The sequence below is a fragment of the Sminthopsis crassicaudata genome, chromosome 3 (assembly GCF_048593235.1).
Source record: "Sminthopsis crassicaudata isolate SCR6 chromosome 3, ASM4859323v1, whole genome shotgun sequence".
NCBI classification, from domain to species: domain Eukaryota; kingdom Metazoa; phylum Chordata; class Mammalia; order Dasyuromorphia; family Dasyuridae; genus Sminthopsis; species Sminthopsis crassicaudata.
Window position 1 is genome coordinate 25173839 of NC_133619.1, and position 27586 is coordinate 25201424.

The window sequence follows — 27586 nt, forward strand, 5'->3', positions numbered from 1 at the left end:
CTTCCTCCCTCCTTTGTTCCCCCTCTCTCGCTTTCTTCTCTTCCTTCTCTCTCTCTCTCCCCTTCTCTTCTTTCTCCCACTTTCTCTTTCTCTTCCTCTCTATCTTTGATACTTATTATCTGTATGATGCTTGGCAAGTCACTTGACCCTGTTTGCTTCACTTACCTCACCTGTAAAAAGAACCAGAGAAGAACATAGCGAATCACTCCAATATTTTTGCCAGGAAAACTTCCAAATGAATTCATGATAACTGTCCAGCACAGCTTAAGCATTAAATAAATATTGCTTCCTCCTACTCTGGTCTAGTATGATGAGCTTATTTTATGGTTAAAAAAAATCCTTGGACATGCCCACAGTTAGTAATTATACTGTTATCTCCTTGGACTGGAAAGATATGTGATGACAGAAAGGTACAATGGATTTAGCAGTGCATTTAAAGGAAATTGGACTTAATTAAACAGTACGTACATTTGAAAAAAAGCAATAGATAGTGTATGAGGCATATTCAGGCTACAGGAGGCATATTTGCTATTTATTGATTCAAATACCTTGCATTTATTTAACACTTTAAGGTTAGCAAAATGTTTTACACATACCTTATTTTACACATACACATCTTGAGAAGTAAATGCTATTTTTATCTCCATTTTACAGAAGAAGAAACTGAAATACTTGTCCAGGGTCATGAGCTAGTAAGGGTCTGTGACAGGATTTGCATCTTCCTGATTTCAAGTCTAACACTGTCCACTGAACCAACTAGTTATCTGAATACAAATTCAGTTACCTGAATAAAGATGAACTCTTAAGGGTAATATGGAAAATGAAAATAAGTAGTTCACAATTTATGGGCTATAACACTTTAGAAAAGCGGGCCACATCTTGAGCTAGGAAGTACAGAGATGAATGTAGGTAGGAAAAATGCACAAGCTGAGAAAGCAGATGCTCATTCTATTATCTTTTCAAATGATGGTATGTTGATAAATATAGAGGAAATGAAAAGTTCCTAAAAGGCTAAAAGCTTTTGTTGCTATGTTATACAAATGGTTAATTCCAGAATTTTTTTTAAAGACTAATATTTATTGTAAATAAAATGCTGTATTCTTCAGAGTCTTATTTGATAGCTGACTTTTGCCAATTCAGAGAAAGATGTGAGGTATTATAACAATATCTTGTTCTTAGTAGGCACTCAAATTCATGGAATTGAGTCAAAATTAAGTCAGTGAATATATATATATATGAAGCACCTATTGTGTGTCATGCATTATACTAAGCCTTGGGTTTATAAAGACAATTCCTGGTCTCCAGGACTTTGAAATATAAGGGAAACAACATGTAAACACATATCTCATATCAAACATATACATACACACACACACACACACACACACACACATATATATATATATTTGTGTATAAATTTGTGTATATGGGCATATACATACATTTGTACATACTATACATACACACACATGTGCTTATAAAATTGGAAATAATTAACAACAAACTAGCAGGAAGGGCAATTAGGAAGTCAAACTTTTTTTTTTTTTTTTTTTGTAATTTGCTTGAATTTTGTACAAAATCAAGAATTAAATGTTAAATGGTCTCAGAAATTGTCTTGTTGACCTGTATAGCAATGTACTCAAAATGTCTTCAGCAGTTTGCTTAAAAGCCTCTAAAGGAGAACTTTCTGTCTCCCAAGACAGCTCATTTTATTACTGAAAGGAAGTTCTTCTTTAAATTTTTTCTATGCCTTCTACCCATTTCTTCCTGGTTCTGATGTCTAGGTCCAACCAAAACGGCTCCAGTTCCTTTTCGACAAGGGAGTCCCGCAACTATTTGAATACAATCATCTTCTCCCAGATCTTTTCTAGGCCAAACTATGCCAGGCTGTTTGAATAATCATCAGCTAATATTCTGCTGGGTTTCAACACTAGTTACCACATTTTCCAGGTTGTTAATGTTCCTTATGAAATGTAGCTAGAAGAGAACCTTCCAGAGCTTAGCCAACCAGGACCAAAGACAGTAGGATTACAGCTGCCTCTCTCAATTCCCAGGTGGCTATTCTGAATCTGGGCTAATATATCACTCAGATACTAACCAGTGACTCATTTAATAAAATATAATTTAAATACCCCCAGCAAAAGCACTTCTCCAGGCTATTAAAAAGAAGTTCAGGAAGATCAAAGCAGATAAAAGTCTCTAAACGAGATTAAAAGAAGTCAAACAGTCAAATAGTAATTATCAAGTCCCTATTGTGTGCCAGGCATGGTACAACATGGTCAGCAGGGAGATTCCCTAGGTCTCAAGAATTATCCCCCAAAGTCCTAAAAACTGTTTTTATATTCTTCTTCTCCAAAGGAAACAGGTTCTATATCAGTACACCCAGGAGCATGATTAATCCTTTCCCAGATCTGTACCACCCCTTCCATGTTCTAGCCAGTATAATTGGAGCATGTGGATTTAGCCCAAACTTCCCCTGTTCTATCCACATTTACCCCAGAATTCTCCACTCCTTGGCCTCTGCTCACAAATTGCATCGTCTTCCAAGCATAGAACAGCCCACCTTCATCTTTGCTGCAAAGTTGAACCCTGTACTTCTCCTCATTGAACCATAGGTCATGCCAATTTCTTAGATTTCCATGGTATCTTGATATTTTTTGAATTTGCAATTCATTAAAATCCCCAGGATTTTTTTCAGACAGACTTAAATCTAGCAATGCTTTCTGCAACCTTTTCTTGAACAGTTGATTTTTTAAAAAATTTCTCCTTGTGGAAGGTCTAGACAAAGACGAATGTTATCTTATTTAATTTAATCCATTATTTCTACATTTTGAGACATTTTTGGTTCTAGACTCAGTCTGGGTGATGTATCTTTCTCAGCTTCTTCTTCTTCTTCTTCTTCTGTTTTTTTTTTTTTTTTTTTTGCAAGGGCTTCATTAGTGTCCTCAGTGGCATTTTATGCATGAGAATCATTTATAACAACAATAATAAAATTATTACTATTAGTTACTATTACCAGGCAACATTCTAAATGCTTTAAAATCATCCCATTTGATTCTCAAAACAACCTAAAAGATAGATGCTATTATTATCCCCATTTTTACAGATAAGGAAACTGAGTCAGAGGTTTTATGACTTCCCCAGACTTATATGACTAACAGGTGTCTAACACTGGATTTATACTCGGGTCTTCCTGAATCCAGACCTGATACTTTATTCATGTGACAAATATTCCTCAGAGAGGGAATGAATTTCCATCTTTTTAATTATACATTGTCATGGGAAAATAATTCAACATCAAATACTTGATTTTGACCCTAAAGCTTTAATAATTAATTTTATATAATTATATAAATGAGCTGATCGGGTTTTATTTTGTTCAGTTCATGTCAAATTCAAAATTGCATGAACTATTAAAATAATAATTAATTTAGGACATTCATGAATATAATTTTCTGCTAATATAAATACATGCACACACTTTTTTTGATTTGTAATTTGTTACATATTTTGAATTCTCTCTGATATTCTGCTGGGCACATGTCAGTGATCTCTTTTGTTTCTCTTTATTTTGTTTTGTATTCCTTTTCTGTCTTTCTTATTCTTTTCTCCATCTCTCTCCTCTCTTCCCTTTTCTCTCCTTCCATCATTCCCTTTCCCCCGCTCCCTCTTTTTCTCTCTTTCTACCCCCTTTCTTCTTTTCTTTTTTCTAACACAAAGTATCATGGGCTCTACATTCAATTAGATTTGATGATATTTATCTTGCTTCCCTGGAATTCCAACGTGCAATGACAATAGCTTCATGTGCTGAGTGCCTATTAGGATTAGAGGCAGGAGATGAGATTTTATCAGTTCACTAAGTAAATGCTTCATAAATATTTTATGTTCTAACTCAAATATGTTCACCAGGAAATGTGACCCACAGGCCCTGTCCACCAAGAAATAAAAGGCTTTAGCAGAAAAAAATTAAATTTGCATTTTCTGAAAGATCTTATCAAATTATGAAGTGGACAGTTTCGTTTGCTCATTTGTATTAGTCTTGAATTACTAAACAAGGCAGGGTTAATCATACTTTTCCCATTTTGACAAGAATTCAATGAAATCTTGCATTATATTTCCATTGTTTTAGGGAGCAGTTAGAAACAGCTTTGGTTTTTACTGCCAAGTTGTTCATAACTTAAATTTTAATACCACTTAAAATTACAAAAAAAAATTCCTGGCCTTTTGATTTTCTTCCCCCAAAAGGTGAACTGGACTAAAAAATAATTAAATGTACACTCCAGATAATAACTGGCTTTATTTGCGAGTCTGGGGCCGAGGAAAGACTGTCCAACTTTCTATATTTAGGATTCTTTTCATTTTCTTGTCTTCAAAAGTTATTAAGTACTTAGCTTTCATTATGAAATGACAATTGTCCTTGAGGATACAACATAACTTTTCTGTAATTTTTATCTTGTCTTATATGCCCATCATGACTGGCATTTTGTATAAATAATTTATTACTTTATGCTAGTGTTTATTCAAGCATCTGGAATTTTTGCCTTAAGTGGTTCAGATTTTTTTTTTTACAGGGTTTGTTGTTTTCCCATTGAAAGAATATGCATACCAAATTATTAATAAAACCAGCCTAGAGTCTTCATTTTTTAATTTAATTCGTATTTAGAACCTCATATTTGTATGATTTTCCAAATGTAAGAACATTTAGTGACCTCTCTTAGCCTTAACATATTGACCAGTGCCTCCCAAAAGTATTTTTTATTATATTCATATAGTGCTTTTAGGTTTACAAAGCATGTGTATACATTATCTTATTTTGACTCTCGCAATAAGGTGATGAGGTAGAAGAGATTGCTATCCCCATTTTATTTTGTTGTTTTGCTTTTTGATTTAGATTTTTATTTTCAAAATAATGCAAAGGTGGTTTTTCAGCATTCACCCTTGCAAACTTCATGTTCCAAATTTTTTCTCCCTCCCTTAGGCAACAAATAATCCAATATATGTTAAACATGAGCAGCTCTTCTATATATATTTCCACAATTATCATGCTGCATAAGAAAAATCAGATCAAAAAAGGAAAATAAAATGAGAAAGAAAACAAAAATCAAGCAACAACAACAAAAAGGGGAAAATATGGAATGATCCACATTCAGTCTCCACAGTCTTCTTTCTTACCCCCATTTTATAGATAAGAAAACTAAGACTCAGACTATTCTGTGACCTGCCCAGTTCTAATGTCTTGGGAGGGTTTGAATGCAGGTTTTCTTGTCTTTAAGTTGAGTATTCTTTTCACTGTCCCACGTGCACATTACGAGTGTATGTAGTAGCAGCCATCAGCATTTATACCCTATGGTGCATAATTTCAAACCTGGTCAAACCAACTTGTCTTTAGGTCTTAAAGAATTGGCTACAAACAGTATCAAATTATTAACTACTTAATATCATTAAAGAAGCATCTTCTTATATTGTCTTTGTTTTTTTTTTTATTTTCTTCTTTGAACTCCATATATTTCTTTGGTTCTTTTCCTTCAGAGTGTCTGTTGATGGATTGGGCTGCTTTTCTTGGAACCTGAATTGTTACTTTCAGAGGATTTCACTGGCTAATAAATCACTCAATTGCAAAATATCCCTCTTCCTTTTCTGCCCTGGCATAAGACAGTCCTTTACTGACGTGTCTTAACTTGTTTAATTTCTGGGCAATAGGTCTCCTTTATCTCTCTAGATCTCATGGGACTTACTCTACTTTCCTCCACTGAACTTCACTGTGAAATTTCCCAGAATAGAGAGCACAAATACAACCCAAAATTGCTCATACTCCTCTGGTTTAGAAAAGCAAGAGTCTTCCTTGTAGAATTTTAAAAGAAGCTGTTGTTTCTATTTTCATCTTTCAACAATCTTGGAAAGTTCATGGAATTAAACATAAGATATAAATGATATAGTAACTCTCAAAAATATAGTTTATTGCTATTGTTTATTTTTACATTACCTCAGTTCCCTGCTTTCCTTCCCACTTTCCTTTCTCAGAGAGCCATCTTCTTGATAAAGAATTAAAACATAAATAAAAGGAAGAGAAAAAATTCAGCAAAAACAATAAATACATAGGAAAAAGTTATGAAAAGGAAAGGAAGGAAATAAATAATTATTAAAGAGCTACTGTGTGCCATTCACTGTGCTTAGGTGCTTGAAGCACAGATAAAGTGGCAGAAGACAAGCTACAAGGAACCTCTGAAGCCATTTAGGATATTGGGAACCTGAGACTTGTTCAAGGATTAAGTGAGAGATGCCAGATTTGAATTCAAGTCCTCTGGTTTTAGAGCCAATACTCTTTCCCCTGTTCTGATATTATAAGGCAGAAGTCTTGAATATGGTTACTTCCAGCCAAGAGCTGAGGGAGACTCAAGTATGCACTTTTAATAAAGGACCTGAAATCCTAAACAACTGACCATCCTGCTTGAGTCGTGACTAAAAGTTAATTGTCATGCAAAAACCAGACACTGCCTCTTGCCAGCAACCATGGGTGTGAAGTTGGGCAGGTCATTTCATTTCTATTCAACCTCTTCTCTTTCCTAAAATGAAATCCTGAAATCCCCTTCAACTTAAAATCTATGCTCTCTTAACTGCCTCCTTCGATTGTATATTTTCATCTATTGATCATAGGGTTGGATATTTCTAGCTTTTATTTTTTCATTTTTCTTCTTATTTTCATTTCAGAAGCAACACTCTGTGTCTTAAGGATTCTTAATCTGTGCTCCCTATGTTTTTTTTAATATTTTGATAACTATATGTCATTATAATTGGTTTCCTTTTCAATCCTATATATCTTATTTTATGCATCTAAATACCTGATTCTGAGAAAGGTTTCCTAAGCTTTACAATATGACCAAAGAAAGGGTTTCTGCCACACAAAAAGATCAGGATTTCCCTGATCTACCTCAAGCCAAAGGGAGAGATTTTTGAGATACGATTCTTTCTCCAAATTATGTCAGGCAATTATGAAAACATCCTGATCTCTACAGTTAATGGACTTGGGAACCAATAACAATAATAATTAAGATGATAAATCCTTCTGTGGAACTTAAAAGTTTGCCAACTACTTTATATCTATTGTCTTTTTTAAGCCCTGTACAGGAGTTAGGTAATAGAATTATTACTATTCCCCCTTTATAGAGGAAAAAATCAAGGCAAAGAGACATTAAAATCATTTACTCAAGGTCACATGACCAGTCATTGTCTATGGTGGGATATGAATCTATACTTCCATGTCCAGCTTTCTGGGCTACTACCCAAAAGAAACTTGGGCCCAGCCAAATGAGAAATTTCATCTGTTTCCTTTTCCTTTTTTCTTTGGATTTCATTGGAATTGGTGATACTGGAGAATTCTGAATGGAATCCATTTATTCTCTGAGAGTCTTCCTTAGGAAACTGTACAAAGAAGTGAGGGTGGCCACCAGGGGAAATGCGACATCCGAGGATGAATACAAGGAAAGGCACCGCAAATTTCCCAGCCCAGCAGGGGCATCTGCCGGACAAATGAGTTTTGATTTTGAAAACCCTTGGTAACCTGGCCAGGTTTATTCCCGCTGCTGTGGATGATAAAGGATTGCTGCCGAAAATGGAGATGGATGTCTGATTTGAACTCCTAATCTTTCCACTCTCGCTTTTCCCTTAGATGTGTATTGGTTTCTGCTTTTAAGGCCTTCTGATGCTGTCTTTTTTTATCAGTAACAATCAGATGTCACCCGTACTCCAGAGTACATTTGAGCAGCTTATTCATTATGATCTCTCCATTGATTATATGCTTCCCGGCACCTTCCATCTCTTTCAAGCCATCCTTAAACTTAAAATGGATTGTTATCTGTTCTACAGGTTCACCGTAGAGCAGGAAATTGACCTCAAAGATGTCCTGAAGGGCCTGGGGATTTCTGAAGTTTTCAGCAGAAATGCAGATTTTAGTGCTCTGTCTGGTAAGACACAGTCATTATTTTAAAAATCCATTTTTGTTCCACGAGACCCATTCAGAATGATAATTAACCCTCTCTATGCAATGGATGTTTTGACGTAATGTAGTTGATTTAGTCCAGGGCAATTTAACAAGAAAAGTAATTTGTTTCTATGGACAAGAGTATAATTATGCTCAGAGATGTATGGCATAGTTATTTTTGTACGTATCTTTTCTCCTTCACTGGAGTACAAACTCCTAAAGGGCAGAGACTTTGAAGAAATACTCTGTTGGTTGTATGAACTGACTCAGAGTGAAGTAAGCAAAACTCAAAATTTAGCATCTATGTGACTGCGGTTATGAAAAGATTGCTAATAGGAAATGAAGTGATTTATAATTTGAATAATCAGTCTTGGCTCCAGAAAAGAGATGAAGAAATGGCTTTTTCCTCTCTCCTTGGAGCCTTGGAAGCAACTTTAGGAGCAGTCTATTGTACACCATCCCACTTTGTCTCCATGTTCCATTTTACTTAATAATTGGTTTTCCTTGTTAAAAGAGATGGCTTCCTGGGAATTGGCAGATCTAAATTCACCAGGACATAAAAATGACAGGCAAGAATGAAACTTGAATAAGATAAAATCAAATAAGATAATCACTTAAGAAGAAAACCTCTGCCAGAGTTCCTTTTTTCAAACCTTAGTACAATAACTCTTTGGCATTCTTAAAAAGCTTCCCAACTCAGGAAGGCCAATTCCTTGAATTCAGGAGGATCCGAGTTCAAATGTGGTCTCAGACACTTAACACTTCCTAGCTGTGTGACCCTGGGCAAGTCACTTACCCAATAGCCTCAGGGGAAAAAATTAAAATTAATACTGGATCTTCAGAATTCCAGGATCAGCCAATAGAATAAAATCTTTTTGTTGACAAATGTGTCAGATGCATATTAAGAGATAAGTAAAAATAAACCAAATAAAGTTTTAAGAAATGTTTCTTTGTTTCTAATGTAATGAATCCAGATCTGTAGCTAAGGGATGCTGGGGGTAGGTAGGACTGAATCCTTGAAGTTTCATTATGGATGGGAAAATTTTATTCTTTCTTCTCAAAGGAAAGCTAGCAAAAAAAGTAGAAGAAGAGGGAAAGAGAATGTGAATGTGTTTGAAAAGGATATTGTCATAATCTGATAAATTAAACAAAGCACTAGATTAGCCAGATTTGGGCTGTGCCATGATGAATTTCAGGCACAAGGGCCTCCTCCTGCTTGGGGCCTTTCCTAATCCTCCCTGCCTTCCACCATAGCTATTAGTGTTCTTTTCTTATAGAATCTGTTCCCTTTTCCTTTCCCCATTAATCATTCCCTAGAATATAAGCTCCTTGAGGATAGGGATTTTTTTTGTCTTTGTATTTGTTTCCATTGTCTATCATCCCGCCCAACACATATTCAGCCCTTGATAAATGCATGTTGTTAAATTTAGCATGGCATTTCTACCACCTTATTCATGGGGCATATGGCCAAGAATAGAGATAAAATTTTCTCCAAATGTTTCTGTCCACAAAAGGAGGAATGAGAAACATTTCCATGGCTCTCTGCCAAGTATTCAAGACTGATCCATTTAGAACTGATGCTCAGCTTGAAGAAAATGTTGGTGATTCCCTGGGGGACAGTGTTTTTCACTCCATCACCAGTGTGTTTGTAACCATGGAATAGTGTGATTTAAAGCTTTTCCTAATTCTAGTGATTGAGAAAGTCTTTTCCACTATCTTGGCCAAGCTTGGAGCTGGGGGAGGGGAGATTTGTATATTTTGCCCACAAAATAGGGCTGCATTTTTGGTTTGGTATTTTCTCAGTTGTAGCAGTAGTTTTGCGCATTTAGAGAACCTGTCTTTTCACCTTGAGATATTTGTAGTACCAGAGTGAGTGAATTGTTATGATGACATGTCAACTTCTGACTTTTGAGAAACTTTGGGAAATTGTAATAAGATACCATTAAACACCATAAAAGCAATATCATAGTCATGCTTTTTCAACATAGGCACTTGTGTTTTTGTGCTCAGAATTCTTTGTTTTTAGATTTTTTAATTTTTATTTTTTTACTTAATAGCATTTTATTTTTTCCAATTAGTTATAAAGATAATTTTCAACATTCATCTATGTAAGATTTTGAGCTCCAAATTTTTCTCCCTCCCACTCCCTTCTCCAAGACAGCAAGCAATCTGATATAGATTATACATGTACAATCATGTTAAATATATTTTGGGCTCAAAATTCTGCTAACTGAATTCAATGCAGCAAGAAAGCTCTTACCATATCCCGCACTCTATGCTTGGTGCCATGGGTACAAAGACCAACATAAAATGTTCCTTAGTCTCAAGGAGCTTATATTTTGTAGGTTTTGCTTGATCTTAGTTAACATTTTTGCTATTACTGAATCCTCCCTTGGGAAAGAGATTAGAAATTTCTTTTGAGGAATTTAGATCGGAGACTTTGAAGGATATCATCTTCTTTAAACAAACAATTTTAAAAACCCAGTTTTGCTTGCAAGAAGGAAAAAGAGCCTTTTGTTCAATAGAATCGTGGGGGAAACCAGTTCTCATGAAAAGTTCTTGGGATTTGTTTCTACATCAGATAATAGATGGCACGTGCCAGTTTGTTTCTCCTTTATTATCGGGGAGGGCAGCCTTTACTCTGTATAAACCCAGTGATTACTTTATATGAGCCAGAGCAGCATCTTGGCGTAGCCTACACTTGCTGCCCTTGGTTTCCATCCTTATGGCTGATATCTCTGATTCTTGCTACTGACTGGCATGGCATGCCCTAGGAACTCCTGTGGAAGGGGGTTGTTAATCAAGATTTTTTGCCTAGAGGATTCTGAGCTATACTTAGTGGATTTCTGCCAGTTCCCTATTGGCAATGTAATTGCCTATCAGTGTTACTTGTGAGAGCTTCTTCAGGTGAAGGGGCTCTTTACCTTGCATTGTGAATTTAGTTTTAAAGAGCATTTCAATAATTGTATATAAATCTAATTGGTTTTCTTTGTAATTCTGTGTGTTTCATTTTATTCATTTAGAAATATTCTTCTGAGAAGTGTCTATAAGTTTTGCTAGACTGACTGCCAAAGGATTTCAGATAAAACAAAGAACCTCTGACTTAATGAAAATCCAATTTCCAAATACTTCCCATTTCTTCCTTTCTTCTCTAATACCTTTACACTTTTCAGCCTTCTTTTCCACCATCTTAGTTATTGGACTGACAAAATGGGCATACTTTACTTCCAGTTAGGATGACATGAACTTAACATTGCATTCACAAGCCAAAGATCTGGGATTTTTCATTTGTGACTTGTGTCCCTTCAATCACATCCTGAGACTCAGTTTCCTCTTTTGTAAAATGAATTTTGAAATATGTTCCTCACTTATGATATACTTTATCTCTACTTCTCTCATACAGTACCTCAGCCTCACTAGGACCTCTGGTCATTTTCTGCCTCTTTATTTTCTCAGTCCATATCTCTTATTCCTTTATCACTTCCTTTCATGTGGAACATTAGCTCCATGGTTTACTATTTTATTGATCACCAGCCATCATCTTAGCTCTTCTTTCTTTTTGGAATTGCTGATACTCAACCCTAAGTAAACTTTAATTAATTCAGACATTTACAATCAGAGTTATACTCCTAACATCTGAAAGAAACTTGTAAAGGGGGGATACAAGTAGGATCTGGTCACTAACAATAAACAGATTGCACTAAATTATTCTATTCTATTTCTAATATGAATATGAATGGCAAACTCTAGAATTTGTTCTTTTATATGAAATAGGGCTTAAGAGAAGGTTTACCAAAAATTAAGGAGTATAGAAGTCCCCAAAATTGGGAAGCCTTAATTTAACTCTTCCTGTTCCAGAGTTGTTGAAAAATTTTGGCCAGGAAATTGAGCTGATTTTATCTGCTCTGAATTCCTCGTGCATAATCCCCCACAGGGCTCTCACTTCTGCTTAGTGATTCTCTTACCCTACTCTTATTGACTTTTATTCACCACAATGAGTGTTCCAGACCTTTTTGTCTATCTTTAAACTTGTAATCCTGTTCATAACCAACATCCTTAGAATGAATAATGTAATCTTCTCTGTGAAGTAGGAGTCTTGGGCCATCTAATAAGAGTTTATTCAGTTTCACTCGGCATAACATTTTGGTCCAATCTGTTTTTAACTTCTTCCATTGTATTTCAGAGTAAAATTGTTATTAAGACATATTGCTAAGGCTTGTCCCTCAGTATGTGTTCTCGAGCCTATACCATCACCTTTTCCAGGATCCACTGTGGAAGGTAATAGGCAGTGAGGAAATAGAGACATCACATAAAGGCAGCTTAAAAAAGTTTAAACCTGCAGGAGAGAGAGGAGGAATGATGAAATGCTAGGTGGGTGAGATAAAACATCAAAGTAGGTTTTTATTTTTGGTATTAGGGGAGACCCTATAGCATATATTGTTGGATGATGAGAAGCTCAGAGAATGAGAGGCATTGTCTTTCTCACGCAACAGGCACTCATTCCCTTATTCTTTATCTTCAGTTTTTAAACACACTCAGGTCTTTCTGTCCTAAAAAAAAAAAGCCTGCCATTAGCTCTTTTGTCCTGCTCACTTACCATCCCATTTCCCTCTTCCCTTTGATGCCTAAACTATTGGACAATACCAAAATGTGAGGCTTCTACCTCCTCATCACTTCCTGACATGTCCATTCCATTTCTTCTATGTATATTCTATTCTATATGTTCTATATTATATATATATACATATATACATATATGTACATATATATATATATATATATATATATATATGAGAGAGAGAGAGATCATTCTACATGTAAATATAAAACAAATCCAGTAGTTTTTCCCCAGTCCTTATTCTCCTTGATATCTCTTAAGCATATGATATTATTGAATACACATCTCTTCTCCTTAATCTCCTTTCTGACTTTCGAGGCACCATAATTCCCTATTTTCCTTCTCTGCTTCTAACTGTTCTTTGTCTCTGTTCTTCCAAAAAGACTTTTAGATTGGTATCACCTGGTCTTAGCTTGACGACTCTATTCTTCCATTAAATCTCATTTATTCCAATGCAATTGGATCTAAATGCAAAGGGAAATAATTCCAGTGCAATTATTCTAATCCAACCATGATGACATTCATCTATTTAGATATGATTTCTCCCCAAACTTCAGACTTTCATTTTCAATGACCATTTTATGTAGTTATGATCATAATGCCACAAAATCACTGTGCCCCAAACCAATCTACTTATTTTTACTTAATTTTTATTATAAATTGTAACAAATATAGATTTTTAAATATCCAAACAATAAAATGGGAATTTCAGATGGAGGTGTGAATGTCTATATCACAGTTTCTTTGGGTATTTTTATGTATTTTAAATTTAGTATAATAGTAATAAAACTGTTCTGCTTGTCTGGATCCCCTTTGGAACTCTTTTGTTTATTTTTCAGTGTTTCCTTGACACTTCTTTCAAATCTTTTTTCCCCTTCATTGTCAGTTCCTACCAACTGTATACCTCCTTCCTCCTGCCCCATTAGAAACCCTTTCTTGAGTTATCCTTGCCCTAAAATATGCCGCTTCATTCTTTCTGTCCAGTGTTACAAGTTGAAAACTTGATGTCACCTTTCTGTGGAGTGATCTTGGAGTCATCCATCTCTGTTCATTGTTTCCAGGTCTTTTGGCAGAATTCTTTTCTTGAATGATCTCTTATGTTTATCCCCTTCTCTTTATTCACATCTATATCACTTTGTGCCAAACTTTCATCATCACTCCTCTGAACTATGGCAGTAGACTCTCAGCATGTCTTCCTATCTTTGCCCTCTCCTCCTTTTAAATCATTCTTTAGTCATGCCATGGGTAGTCATGGGTATTTTTGTGCATGGAAGGTTAGGTCACTCTGCCACTCAGAACTCTCCCATTTATGATTTACCAGAAGTCTTCATGGGTTTATCAAGAACAAACCCTTCTAGAATACCCTGCTTGCATCATTGGAAATGGTCTTATTAATCTGAGAGATTCAGGGAAGAGCTAATTGAAGGTCAGCCAGCTGTTTGGAAAGGCATTTGGCAAGGTCACTTACTAGTATCATTGTCACCCTATGTGTATCCCTGCCAGGTCCCTTTTTCTAAAAAACATGTCTAACCTCCATTGGATTTGTCTTCAACAGACATTTTATAGAATGATGGAGATGGAAAGGACATGTCCAAGAGGGATGAGGAGGTAGGGACATCAGATATTGGTACTGTCAGATATTTCGGACAGCAAAGGGAAGAGGGAGATGGGATGGTAGGTGAGTAGGACAAAAGAGCTGATGGCAGGCTCTGTTAGTTTTGGAGAGACCTGTGCGTGCTTAAAAGCAGAAGGTAAAGAGTCCGGAAGAGTGAGCTATTGATGTCTCCCATTTTCTGGGCTTCTTCCCATCACCCCACAATCATGCTATAGGTTCTGATATATAGGTATTCTATATAACAATTATATGTCTAATTAGACAGAATAGTCTTAAATTATTTAGTTTTTAGTTTATACATAGCATAGCATTTGAACCTTACAATAACTCTGAAAAGTTTGTGTTATTGTCATCCCGATTTAAAGCTGAGGAAACTGGAACTCAGAGATGAAGTAATTTCTCCAAGTCACCTAGCTATTAAGTGTCCAAGGTGGATTTGAACCCACATATCATCATGATTCTGGGGCCAATGTTCTATACACTACTTCCCACTCCCTCTGTATCTGTGTTCATGCAGCCCTATCCCCCTTAACCTGGAAAACAGCAAAAGATTTTGTTGAGTGACAAATTAGAGAAAATGCTAAGAGAGTTTCTTCTTCAAATTCTCATTGAAGGACTTATTTGAGAGTAGTAGTTGCAGAGAGAGATTTGGGGGGTGCATATGTACATGGGCGTATGTTTGGTGTGGTGTGTATAATGGAGACTACAACTGTCAGGCTTTGGATTAATAAATGAATTTCTTTGAGCTCCCCAGAGTATGAGAGAGAGCAAGCACTAAATCTTTTGGCCTAAAACCTAGGCTTTAATAATAATAAAAGGTTGGATAAAATAAAGAAATTAGGGAGACACAGCAAAAGCCACACACAAATCAGCTTTTAGTGCCGTGCTGTGAATTTATCCTTGAAGGGCTCTTACATCACCCTCTTGTAATTTTTCCTTTTACTTTCAGAAGAGAGCTTTGTATGCTAGCTTGTGCTAGAGCTGCATATCTCAAGGGGCTTTATTGATAGCTAGAGGTGATCTTTAAAAATTTCTGTGATCGAACATGTCCCATAAAGTCAACATCCAAACTCTATAGAGATTCAGAATCTAAGAACCCTTCTTGTGCTTGTGATGGTACAGGAGGCAAGGAAATGTTTGCCTAATCAGAACACAAATCAGCGTCTGGTATTGTCAGGTTTGATTATGAATTCAGCCTTGATTTCCTTTTTTTTGTGATGCCCATAAAATATCAGGAGAGAATGTGATGAAGGGAAACTCTTGAGAAGTTCTGTCTGAAATTAATGAGCTATTGAATGAACTAAGTCCTTCTGGGGAGATTTTAGGGGCAATGATGGGGCTATAGGACTGGTTGGGCCAGAGTTTCCTTTTGTAAATCTATTCACAAGCTTAGTTTAGTACTTCTTAGCTCTGCACTTCCAAGAAAATTCAAAAGAATTTTCATTCTTTGCCTACCTCCCTCCCTACGTGCTAGGTCATCACTAAGCATGCCTTAGTTTTTCTCCTCAAAATACCTATTCAGTCTCATGCTTACTTGGAATTAATTTGACCTAACAATCACTATCAGCAATTTGAAGCACAAGTGCTTTTGTGAAATTTTAGTCTTTGTGTGAGGTTTTTTGTTTGTTTGTTTGTTTTTTTATTTTTTTAACTTCTGTTTTGGTCACTCTGTATTAAACCCAGCTACTGTGCTGGGTGTGAGTATGTGGTCTACTTCTGATGACTTGTAGGAAACTTGGAAGAAGAATTAGGTGAGCTAGTCAGTGCTGTGAGGGATTGACCCCTTTTTTGATGAACCTTCAGGGTAGACCATGCAATTTCACTGGAGACATCCAGTGTCAGATTGCTCTTAAGATAAATTAGGAAGAGAATCTGAGCACATGGTAAGAAGACCAACAGGAAGGCCAATGAAAACCCCTGTAAAAACTAATAGAGATCAGTTGCCAAATATGAAAGGAAAGAAGGGGGGAGGAAGAAAAGAAAAAGGAAACATGGAAGGAAGAAAGAGAGGAAAGAAGAAAGGAAGGAAGAAAGGAAAAAGGAAACAAGGAAGGAAGGGAAGAAAGGGAGGAAGGAAGAAAGGAAAAAGGAAACAAAGAAGGAAGGGAAGAAGGTAGAAAGGGAGGAAAGAAGGAAGAAAAAAGTGAAGAAGAAAGAAAGGAATGGTACATTCTTTTTTGTGGTTTGTCTTAGCTCTACATTTTTCTGTCTAGCCCCTCTGATTTGGTATATAAATTATTTTCTTTTTAATCCTATGTATTTTATAAAATTAAAACTAAAAATATTGTTGTGAGAGGTTACATGAAACAAAAACAGTCAGGACCCCCTACTCTAGAACGTTTTAGGACTTTTTTCTTCAGATGACTAAAGCCAAAGGAAGAACTATACATTTGAGCAATTTCTTTTATCTTAGTGTTAAAATTCATTTCAGTGGGGAAAAATGTACAAGAAGAAACAGATGATAATGATGTTGTCAAAACTATAACATTATGTAATTTGAAAGTATATGTTCTGTATTGGATCACTTTCCCTCTAGGGGAATGGGGTGGGGGAAAGGGAGGGAGAAAAAAAATTGGAACACAAGGTTTTACAAGGGTGAATGTTGAAAACTATCTATGCACATGTTTTGAAAATAAAAAGCCTTATATAAAAAAAGAAAATCAATGAAAGCTCAAACAATGTATATGTTCTCCACTGAAAATATAAGTTGTTAGCCAAGATCATGGGCAAATCATGACACTTCTCAAAGACTTCATTTCCTCATCAGCTGAAGGGAGATGGCAACACTAGCATTCACAGATATGTATTAAGGACATTAAAATGCTGTTGGTATGTTTTCTTCTTTTTTAAATAGTATTTTATTTTTCCTCAATCATAGTCAATCAGATAATTTTAGCATTCATTTTTATAGGATTTTGAGTTCCAAATTTTCATCTGTCCTTCCATTCCCTCCCTTGAAATGGTAAACAATTTGATGTAGGTTATATGTGTGCTATCATGTAAAACATTTCCATATCGGTCACAGTTGTGAAAGAAGAAGTAGATCAAAGGGGGGAAAAGATAAGAAAGAATAAAATAAGTGAACAAATATGCTTCAATTTACATTCATGGTCCATCAATTTCTTATCTGGATATGGGTAGCATTTTCCTCCATGAGTCTTTGTATTTGCTTGGATCACTGTGTTGCTGACAAGTCAGTCATAGTTGACCATCACACAATGTTGCTGATATTGTATATAATGTTTTTCTGGTTTTATTCATTTCACTTTATGTGAGATCATACAAATCTTCCCAAATTGCTCTTTTATAGCACAAAAGTATTCCTTTAAACTCACATATCAGCTTGTTTAGCCATTCCCCAATTGATGGGCATCTCCCTCAATTTCCAATATTTTGTCACCATGAAAAGGACTGCTATAAATATTTTTGCTCATGTAGTTCCTTTTCCTTTTCTAAAAAAGGATTTCTTTGGAATAATGGACCTGGTAGTAATATTACTGGCTCAAAATATGCACAATTTGGTTGCCCTTTGGATATAGTTCCAAATTGCTCTCCAGAGAATTGGATCAATTCACAACTCCACCAATGCATTAGTGTGCCAATTTTCCCACATCTTCTCCAACATTTGTCATTTTCCTTTTCTGATAGGTATGAAGTGGTACCTCAGAACTGTTTTGATATGCATTTCTCTCATCAAAAGTGATTTAAAGCAGTTCTTCATAAGCCTTCAGATATCTTTGATTTCTTTATCCAAAAGCTGCCTGTTCATCCTTTGACTATTTTTCTGTTAGAAAATGGCTTATATAAATTTGAAAAATGAAATCTTTATCAAAAAAACTTACTATAAAGATTGTTTTCCAGTTTCCTGTTTTGCTTTTTATTTTGGTTGCATTGGTTTGGTTTTGTCAAAGCCTTTTAATATGATCAAATTCTCTATTTTATATTTCATAACTGTCTCTGTCTTTATCATAAATCTGACATGTGAACTATTCTTTGCTTTTATATTGTCACCTTGTATACCCAAATTTTTTAGCCATCTTGACTTTATCTTTGTAGATGATGGTAGTTATTGTTTTGTCCTTCATTCTCAAAGAGGACCATTACATCAGGGAGACAATGCCATGATATGAAGTGAATTGGATTTGAGAGAGGGAGGACTTGACTGTGCAAGATTACCTGTCTTGCTTCCCCTCTAGAGCCATCTGGGTCCAGTGGTATGATATAAATTAAGATAACTAGAGATGGCCCTGAATGAAATGGGAGACTTTGGCCTTTTTAAGCTAAGGTCTTCAACAGTTCTCAGTTTGACTGGAGTGTACCCATGTTGCTCTATACTTTATTTGTTTCCCAACTTTCCTAGAAGTTTTTGTCAAATAGTGAGTTCTTATCCTAAAGGGGATTCTGGGGTCTTTGGATTTGCCAAATACCAAACCATAGTTATTTGCTACTATGTCCAATATACCTAATCTATGATCCAGTACTCTATTTCTTAGCCAGTACCAAGCAGTTTTGATGATTCCATTGCTTTTTTTTAAATTTTATTTTATAATTATAAATTTTTGACAGTATATATGTATGAGTAATTTTTTTATAACATTATCCCTTGTATTCATTTTTCCAAATTTTCCCCTCCCTCCCTCTACTTCCTCCCCCAGATGACAGGCAATCCCATACATTTTACATGTATTACAGTGTAACCTGGATATAATATATGGGTGTAAATCCAATTTTCTTGTTGCACATTAAGTATTAGATCCCGAAGGTATAAGTAACCTGGGTAGATAGACAGTAGTGCTAACATGATTATTGCTTTTTAATGTAGTTTGAAATCTCATACTGTTAGGCCATCTTCCTTTGTATTTTTTCCCATTAATTAGATTTTCTTGACCTTTTGTTCTTGCAGATGAATTTTATTATTATTTTTCTAGATCTATAAAATATTTTTGGTAGTTTGGTATGAAACTGAATTAATAAACTTAGGTATAATTGTAATTTTTTGTTATATTGGTTCATTCTATACTATTAATATTTTCCAGTTGTTTGAATCTGACTTTATTTGTCTGAAAACTGTGGTGTAATTATATTCATACAGTTCCTGGGTTTATCTTGGCAGATAGACTCCCAAGTATTTTATATTGTTTATATTAAATGGAATTTCTCTTTTTCTTGCTGCTGGGCTCTGTTAATCAGAAAAAGAATTACTGATGTTTATGAATTTATCATATATCTTTGCAACTTTGCTAAAGTTGTTAATTATTTCAAGTATTTTAGTTGATTCTCTAGAGTTTTAAAAGTAAAGAGAGATAGTTATGGTTCCTCACTACTTATTGTAATTTGTTCAATTTCCTTTTTCTTTTCCTTTTGTTATTGCCATAGCTAGAATTTCTAGTTCTGTGCTGAATAATGGTGGTGATAATAGGGATCCTTATTTCACTCCTGATCTTACTAGATCTTAGCTTATCTCCATTACAGATAAAACTTACTGATGTTTTTAGATAGATATGGCTTATCCTTTTAAAGAACATTCCCTTTATTCTTATGATCTCTAGTGTTTTTTAAATAGGAATGGGTTATGTATTTTGACAAATGATTTTTCAGCATCTCGTGATATAATCATAAGATGTCTTTTAGTTATTGATATAGCCAATTACATTGATAGTTTTCCTGATATTGAACCAATCCTGGATTCCTGGTGTAAATCCTACCTAGTCATAGTGTTTAATCCCTGTGGTTGCCTTGCTAGTGTTTTGTTCAAAATTTTTGCATCAATATTCACTAGGGAAATTGCTCTATAATTTAATTTTCTTTCTCTATTTTAGCTGCTCCTGGCTTAGGAATCAGCACCATATTTGCATCGTAAAAGGAGTTTAGTAGGACACCTTTACATATTTTTCAAAATAGTGTATATGGTATTAGAATTATTCATTCTTTAAATGTTCAGTGGAATTAATTTGTGAATCCATCTAGCCTAGGACAGTTTTTCTTAGGGAGTTCATTAATAACTTGTTCAATTTCTTTTTTTTTTTTTTCCTAAGATGGGGTTATTTAGGCATTCCATTTTCAGATCTGTTTATCAAGGTAATTTATATTTTCATAAAAATTTTAAGTTAGGACCCTAGTGCTGAGTCTGTCCAGTGAGGTGTTTCTGCATTTTCATGGGAATGAGGTAAGGGGGAAAGGGGCATTCTGGTTGCTGGAGTCTATCTGTTTGCCCAGGGCTATGCTGAAATTTGGGGGGTAGAGGGAGGAAGGAGCAGTGCTGGTGGCTCCCTGTTAGCTTAGGCCCTTAGAAGGATAGTGGTATGTTTCTTGCATTTGCCCAGGAATATGCTGAAGCATGGAAAGGTCTGGCCAATGGAGGTTGCCTATTCTCCTGGGTCTATGCTGAAGCATGTTACTGTTCTTGGAGCTGTAGTTTGCCCATTCCCATTGTGTCACGTGGAGGTTCCTGGTATTGGAATTTGCCTGCTCCACCACACTGGGGCTCAGGATCTCCCACTGATTTGCTGAAGTGGTTTGCTGCTAACTTGCCAAGTTTCTTGGGATAATAAAAAAAGTTTCAACCCTGTCTTTTTGATAATTCTAAGATTTGTTTTGAGGCTGCTGTTTTATGATTCTTTGGAAGTGAACACAAGAGTCCGATGCTTTACTGCTTATTTTGCCATCTTGGTCCCAGGAAAGGGAGATATTTTCTTCTCATAATATCAGTGTAACAATGAAATTATTCTGATGCTCGTGTGTTTTGCACTGTACCTAGAATATAGTAGATGCTTAATAAATATTTATTGACTAACTGAAGATAAGCAAGTGGCTGGGCAACAGATGCCTTGAAACTGCTATCCATGGTCTCCTTCCTGCATAGGAATGACCTGAGGCTGTGGATGACCCAAGGCTGAAATTTCTGTCTCACATGATCCCAATAAGTCGCTGCCCACACATTCCCCCCAGTGGAGTAGTGCTTCATCTTGGGCATGTGGAGAGGGCTCCTCCAGCTTCCTCCCAAAATAGCTCATCATGATTTCAAAATGAATCACTTGAAGTGGAACCAAATGGAGTTATCCTAAGTTCCAGCATTGGTATTTGGGATAAGACTTTTTTTTCTTTTTCTTTTCTGGAGTTGAGTGGAAGGAAGAGGAGTTGGACCCTGAAGAGATGAAGTGGTTTTCTCAAAACTCACACTAATAATTTACAAAGGGAATTCACCAAGAAAATGAGACTCAAAAGTTACTGTTAAAGACTGACAACAGAGGTGATTTCTGGTGATATTAGAAAAGTGTGGAAGGTCTGAAATGTCCTCATGGGGAGTGAGTTAGCTAGAGTGAAAGGTAGATTGTTAGAGATTAATTCCATGTTTCTAACAGAATGAAACAAAGCTGAGAATACCATTTCACAATTTTGTTTCTGAAAGAACTTCTTTAAAAGGCAATGCAGAGACGGCAGGTATCATGGATAGAAGAGCTTGAGAGTCAGAAAGACCAAATGAGGAAACTGTGGCCAAATTACTTAACCTCTCAGTGACCTAGGCAGTATTCTTGCAGGGCTTTTCAACACCAGAAGTTCCTGGCATCTGTTAAATCACAGCCCTGGACTAAATCCTCCAACAACAAAAATGCAAAACAAATTGAAGTTTATTTGATTTTATTAAATCTCTCTCCCACAAATGTCTACAACTTATTATTGCCATAAAACATTTGAGAAAAGAAAAATGAAATAATTTTTTAATGTGCTTAAAATTGTATTGATGGCTTTAATTTTTTTTTCCAACATTGACATTTCTATAGATTTAAAGATGGAAAAAAACCTTAGAGGCCACATATACCACTCTTGCTACCCAAAGTTCCTTATTTTATTATAAAGAAAAACAGGTAAGCCGAATCCCTAGACACAGAGATCACAACTGACAGGAAACTGATCTTATGTCCCATGCACTTTCCCCCAAGAAAGGATTATGGGCCCAGCTTTGTAAGGAATCTCATCTAGTCCAACCCCCTACTTTAACTGGTAATAAAACAGTCCAAGTTAAATGACCTTCCTAAGTTCATATATCACACAAACAGTAAAGCTCTGAGGTAGGAGATGGATCTAGATGTTTTTTTAAATTATGAAATCAATAATAAAAATAATAATGATAGTAGAAACTAGGAGAAAAAATAGTAGTTAGTAGTAATAATAATAATATTTCTATAATACTACATGCCAGGTATTATACCAAATGCTTTACAATTATTACCATATCTGCTCGTCACAACAATTCTGTAACACGGAGACTTATTACATTTTACAGATGAGGGAACAGGTTTAAGTTTGCCCCAGGATGATGCAGCTAGTAGCTGTCTAAGACTAGATTTGAACTCCTTACTCCATGCTTGGTGACTAGGATGCACTAAAGGATCCCCAGCTCCTTGTTCCACCTTTAGTGTTGGTAGCATTTTGATGCCATTCCCTTTTTTTTCCTCCCCTTTTTAAAATGAGAAAAAAATAGAAGTTTACCTTTTCCCCTATGAATTTTATCTCTTGAGATGAAGCCCCCAGGTGCTAACACTACCTCATTTCCCCTTCTGCTGGTAAGCCAAAAGGCTAAGGATGCTAACATTATCAGCAAAGTAAGAAAAAATGAGCAAGGAAACATTTTCTCAGGAAAATCTCATTTCAGACTAAACCATTCTGTTGTTTCATGGTGTTTGGGGGAGAATTACTCTCTGCCTCTGCTATAAAAACAGACTTCTCTTTTCTTATTTATTTCCAGACAACAAGGAGATTTTCCTGGCCCGAGCGGTCCACAAGTCCTTCATCGAGGTTAATGAGGAAGGCTCCGAAGCGGCCGCTGCCTCAGGTACTGGGTTCTCTTTTTTAAGAAACGAAATGAAAATCCAGCATGCCAGGCTTTTTGTTTTCAGCCCACTTTTTTTAATGCCCCAAAGGGAACTCATCCACCCACATATACACACTTCCAAGATTGTGCCAAGAAGCTGATTTAGACTCTGACTCCAGGACAGAGTGAGCGCTGAACAAGGCATCATTTCCTGGAGATGATGAGTGGTCTGGGCCAGGTCTCAAGTGCCCTGTTAAACCATTCCTCCCCTCCCCACTTGGCCTCTAATGAGTGGTAGGAAGGCTTTGGCAGCGGTTTATCAAGATGGATTTTCTTGCTGCATTGCATCTTTAATTCTCATTCTTGCTCTGGAGTGATTGGGGAATCGGGGGCATTGCTTCTCCCATCCCTGGGAAGTTATTGTTTTCTGACTAGGCACATAAACAGTAACATGAGATGGAAGATAATATATTGTGTTTAAAAAAAAGATTTCCCTGGTATAAATGATGTTGCCTCAATAATGCTAAAAATGGCCCTTTTCTTCTATTGGTGAATGCCTCCTGTATGCTTTATCATCAGTCCTCCAGTGAGCATCCATGATTCCCTGTGGCCTTCTCACCCTTGGGCATACTTTGTTGGCCTTTGAGTTCTTTCTAGAACTTCCCTTTTATGGAGAGACTCAGATGGGCCAACCTTTAGTCTTCTCTTTCCTGTGCTTCAAGGCTTTCTGAATTTCAACATCATGTTCCCTTGCTGGTACCTTCACTAATAACACTACATCCCCGGGGTTTTTATCATCTTTCCCATTAGTTGTAAGCTTCTTGAGGGCAGAAACTGTCTCTTTGCTTGTATTTTTTAAAATGACTGGCACATAATCAGCATTATTTTGTCTTATTTCCATATAACCAGACAGCCCTGACTTCTAAGAGTTGTAATCAAGGATCTTCCCCTCTTCCCCAATTGAATACAGTAGATTTTACCTACAGGCTTTTATTGTATTTCCCAGAAATATGTCATATTGAGACAAAAATCTCTTCATTTGGCTTCTTTCTGATCTCTACCAGTCTAGTCCCTGGGTTTTTAATGGTGCTAGGTTTAGAAGCAGAAATCCTGGATTCAAATCTTGACTATGCATGACCCTCAGTTTCACATAATCTTGTGGACAATTGAATTAGCACCAAGATAACACACTGGTTAGGGGAATGGGGCAGCATGGCAACTTATGTAACCTTATGTAGCCTCAAAGTATATGTTTATTTGCCTATTTGCAGAGATATAAATGATAAAGGAATATAATTTAGATATTCCATTTATAATATTAGAGTCAAAACTGTATTAGAGTACAGCCCTCCCAGACTGTAAGAGTGTGTATTTTAGAGCTAGAATAGAACACAGGCCTTTGAGGCCCATCTCTTCATTCTCGTAGAGAAACGAACCTTGTAAGTAGAACTTGCCATTTGACATGTGTTTGGTGTTAAAAAAAAATTGTAGGGTTTTTTTTTTTTTTGGTTTAAAAGAAATTAATCTGTCAGATCTCCTTTGGAAAACACAAAGGTCTTTCTCCCTAAGAATGCCCACAGGACTCTTCCCCCAAGAGACAGTAAACTACACTGTTACTTATTGTGAATCATGGAATACAATTTTAAGCAAGGCAGAATGTTAACCTTTTTTCCCTTCCTTTTGCAAAGGAAGAGCTGCTAGGACTCGCTTAAGGCCTCCCACTCCTATTTATTAGTGACTTCTGCAACATTGGACATAAATCACCCCTTGGCATTTTTAATCATTCTTAGAGCATAAGTAGACATGTAATTACTCTGGACATTTAAATCTAAGGATATCTGGTGCATGATAGCAGTTTGTTGACACAGGTGGTGACCCTATGTAACCATCTGCCCACTTTGCCCTTCTTCTCTACAGGAATGATCGCCATTAGTCGCATGGCAGTCCTCTATCCCCAAGTTATTGTCGACCATCCATTCTTTTTCCTTATCAGGAATAGGAGAACAGGTAAGTCATGAGTGATGAACCTTTGTTAACGAGTCACATTGAATCTCTCCCAGATCTGAGAAGATATTGCATTGGGTTCCTCATTGTCTGAGGTCTGTTGCCTTTCAAGAGTATTTTAGAGGACAAAAAGAAACTGAAAATAAAAGGAATTATTTTCATGCATGGAATAGAATTTATCAGGATTTGTTAATCTAAGATTCATGGGCCATAGCTTTCAAGGGATCCCTAAACTTAGATTGGAAAAAAAATTACAGCAAAATTTGGCATTTCCTCCAAAAATTTAAAAACATTATTCTGAGAAGGGGTCCATTGACTTTACCTGACTGCCAAAGTGCAATCTGTCACAAAAAAGGTTAAGTACACCTGAAGTTAATGGATACCCAGGGCCTTTCCAACTCTCAAATCCTATAATTCTGTGAAATTTATCTGTCATATTGGCAGCATCATCCTGATTTCCTCACATCTCTCACTGTACCTCTCCCGATCCAGGCTGTTGTCAAGGCTCGTCCATTTTACCTTTGTGATATCTCTCAAATATGTCCCCTTCTCTCCTCTGACCCAGACCTCTCCCCCATGCCTTAATCACCTCTCACCTGGGATATGGACGTGCTGGAGAATCTGCCTACCTCAAATCTCACCACTCCAAATCACTCTATTCAGCCATTTTTTTTAACAGTGGTTTTTTTTAAAGTACAGGACACCCTACTCCATTACTCAATGATCTTCCAGTGGCTCCCACTTGCCTCCACTATCAAATATAAAATGTTCTATTGCATTCAAAGCCCTTCCTAACCTAACCCCCTCCAAACTTTCTAGTGTTCTTACTATTTAATCTGAACTTTGATACAGAGGCAGCAGCCTCCTGGCTCTTACACTAAATGTTCCATCTCCCACCTCTGCACATTTTTTCTAGGGGGGTCCACCATGCCTGGAGCACTCTCTCTTTTCTGCTCTCAACATCAACCTCCCTGGCTTCCTTTTTAGTCCCAATTAAAATCCTACTTTCTACAGGAAGCATTCCCCAACCCCTCTTAATTCTAATACCTTTCCTCTATTAATTATTTCTTATTTATCCTGTATGTAGTTTGCTTTCAGTAGTTTTATTTACATCTTATCTCCTTCATTTAATTGTAAGCTCTTAGAGAACTTTTTGTATCTTTCGTAAGTACTTAGCACAGTGCTTAGCACACAGTAAGTTTTTATAAATATATATTTCTTATAAATTTATATTATAAAATTTATTTAGAGAAATAAATTTATATAAATTTATTTAGAGAAATAAATTTATATAAATTAAATATAAATTTAAAATTATTTATATAAATAATAAATAACTTTAATAAATGAACAACCCCTTATAAATCATCAGCAAAGACACCAAAGTGGCTCTCACCTACTCTTTTTGATAAAATTCTCATTTGTGTTTCCCTCACTCTGTTGTAGGTACCATCTTGTTCATGGGAAGAGTCATGCACCCAGAAGCAATGAACACAAGTGGTCACGATTTTGAAGAGCTGTAAATAAATATTAACCATCACATCACGAAAGGAAAATTGTCATAAAGCACACCACGTTTGCAACTGGTATCTATTTAAGGTCTGTGTTCTCCAGTGTATGCTATGAACCTGTTCCAGGTCCACGCCGTCATGTGAATGGCCAGCTGGCCTTGTCAAAGAATGCTTTCCGTATTATTGCCATCATGGTCCTCTTGCTGTCCTTGTGGTTACTGTATTGGTATTGAAAATAAAACCATATATTGTACACGTGAACAGGTCTGGATCTCCTTTTCAAATAATGATATTGGTCCCTGGAGTGCTCTGAGAGGGGAAGGTCTGTAATTCTTTGGAAGTGGTGGTGAGGCCAGAAATCATGGGTTTATTTTTATTTTTTTATCTGAAGGAGGCTACTTTGTTAGTTGCCTGAAATAATCACAGAAGGGATACTGAATGAGTTATCCATAAAATTTGACTTTTCTTCTGGAAGCCAAAATCATACAAGAGGTAGTTCTAAAGAAATTCTTTGATCTCCAGTGGATCTTTGACCTCATCAACCTGGGAACACCCTTAAATCCTTCAGAGGAGTTTTACCCAGTGTGCCTAAGGCCTTTCTCTATATCAGGGGTTCTTAACTGCTTTTTGTGTCCTGGATACTTGGGGGTGCCTAATAGAGAAGTCTTTCCCTCTTCCCAGAATACGATTTATGTAGCTTATCAGCTATATTCATAATGGAAAGAACTGCTAAATTTCAATTAGAGACTAGTAAAAATAAAAGTGTAATTATTCCCAAACAAGTTCGTAAATTTCCTGAATCTCTCTCTGCACCTTTGAGTGTCTATGGACCTCAGATTAAGAATCCATGCTCCAGATCTCCTGATACAGTGGATACCAATGGGCAAAAGCTAAAAAGTACAGGGGCTAAAGATGTAGATAGTCCTGATTCAGCAATCCATCCTTTTTCTCTACCTTATATCTCTTTGCTATCTGACATCCTTTACCTCAGCTCTCATCTGCAATTCTTCATTGGTAATGTGTTGGTTCCTACTCACGCCCACCATCA

General features: G+C 36.2%; 1 protein-coding gene across 6 annotated transcripts in view; it reads left to right on the plus strand.

The window, feature by feature from the left end:
• Positions 1-26799, plus strand: part of SERPINI1 (serpin family I member 1) — a 97521-nt gene extending 70722 nt beyond the window's left edge. For 5 of the 6 annotated variants that reach the window (XM_074298134.1, XM_074298135.1, XM_074298137.1 and 2 more), the window contains 4 exons: positions 7864-7961; positions 22958-23044; positions 24941-25030; positions 26474-26799. In XM_074298134.1, the coding sequence (XP_074154235.1) occupies positions 7864-7961; positions 22958-23044; positions 24941-25030; positions 26474-26550 (352 nt within the window). In that variant the 3' untranslated portion in view covers positions 26551-26799. Of the gene's footprint in view, positions 1-7863; positions 7997-22931; positions 23045-24940; positions 25031-26473 lie in introns of all 6 variants that reach the window. The other variant, XR_012487680.1, reaches the window with a different exon arrangement.
• Positions 26800-27586: the final 787 nt, after the last annotated feature.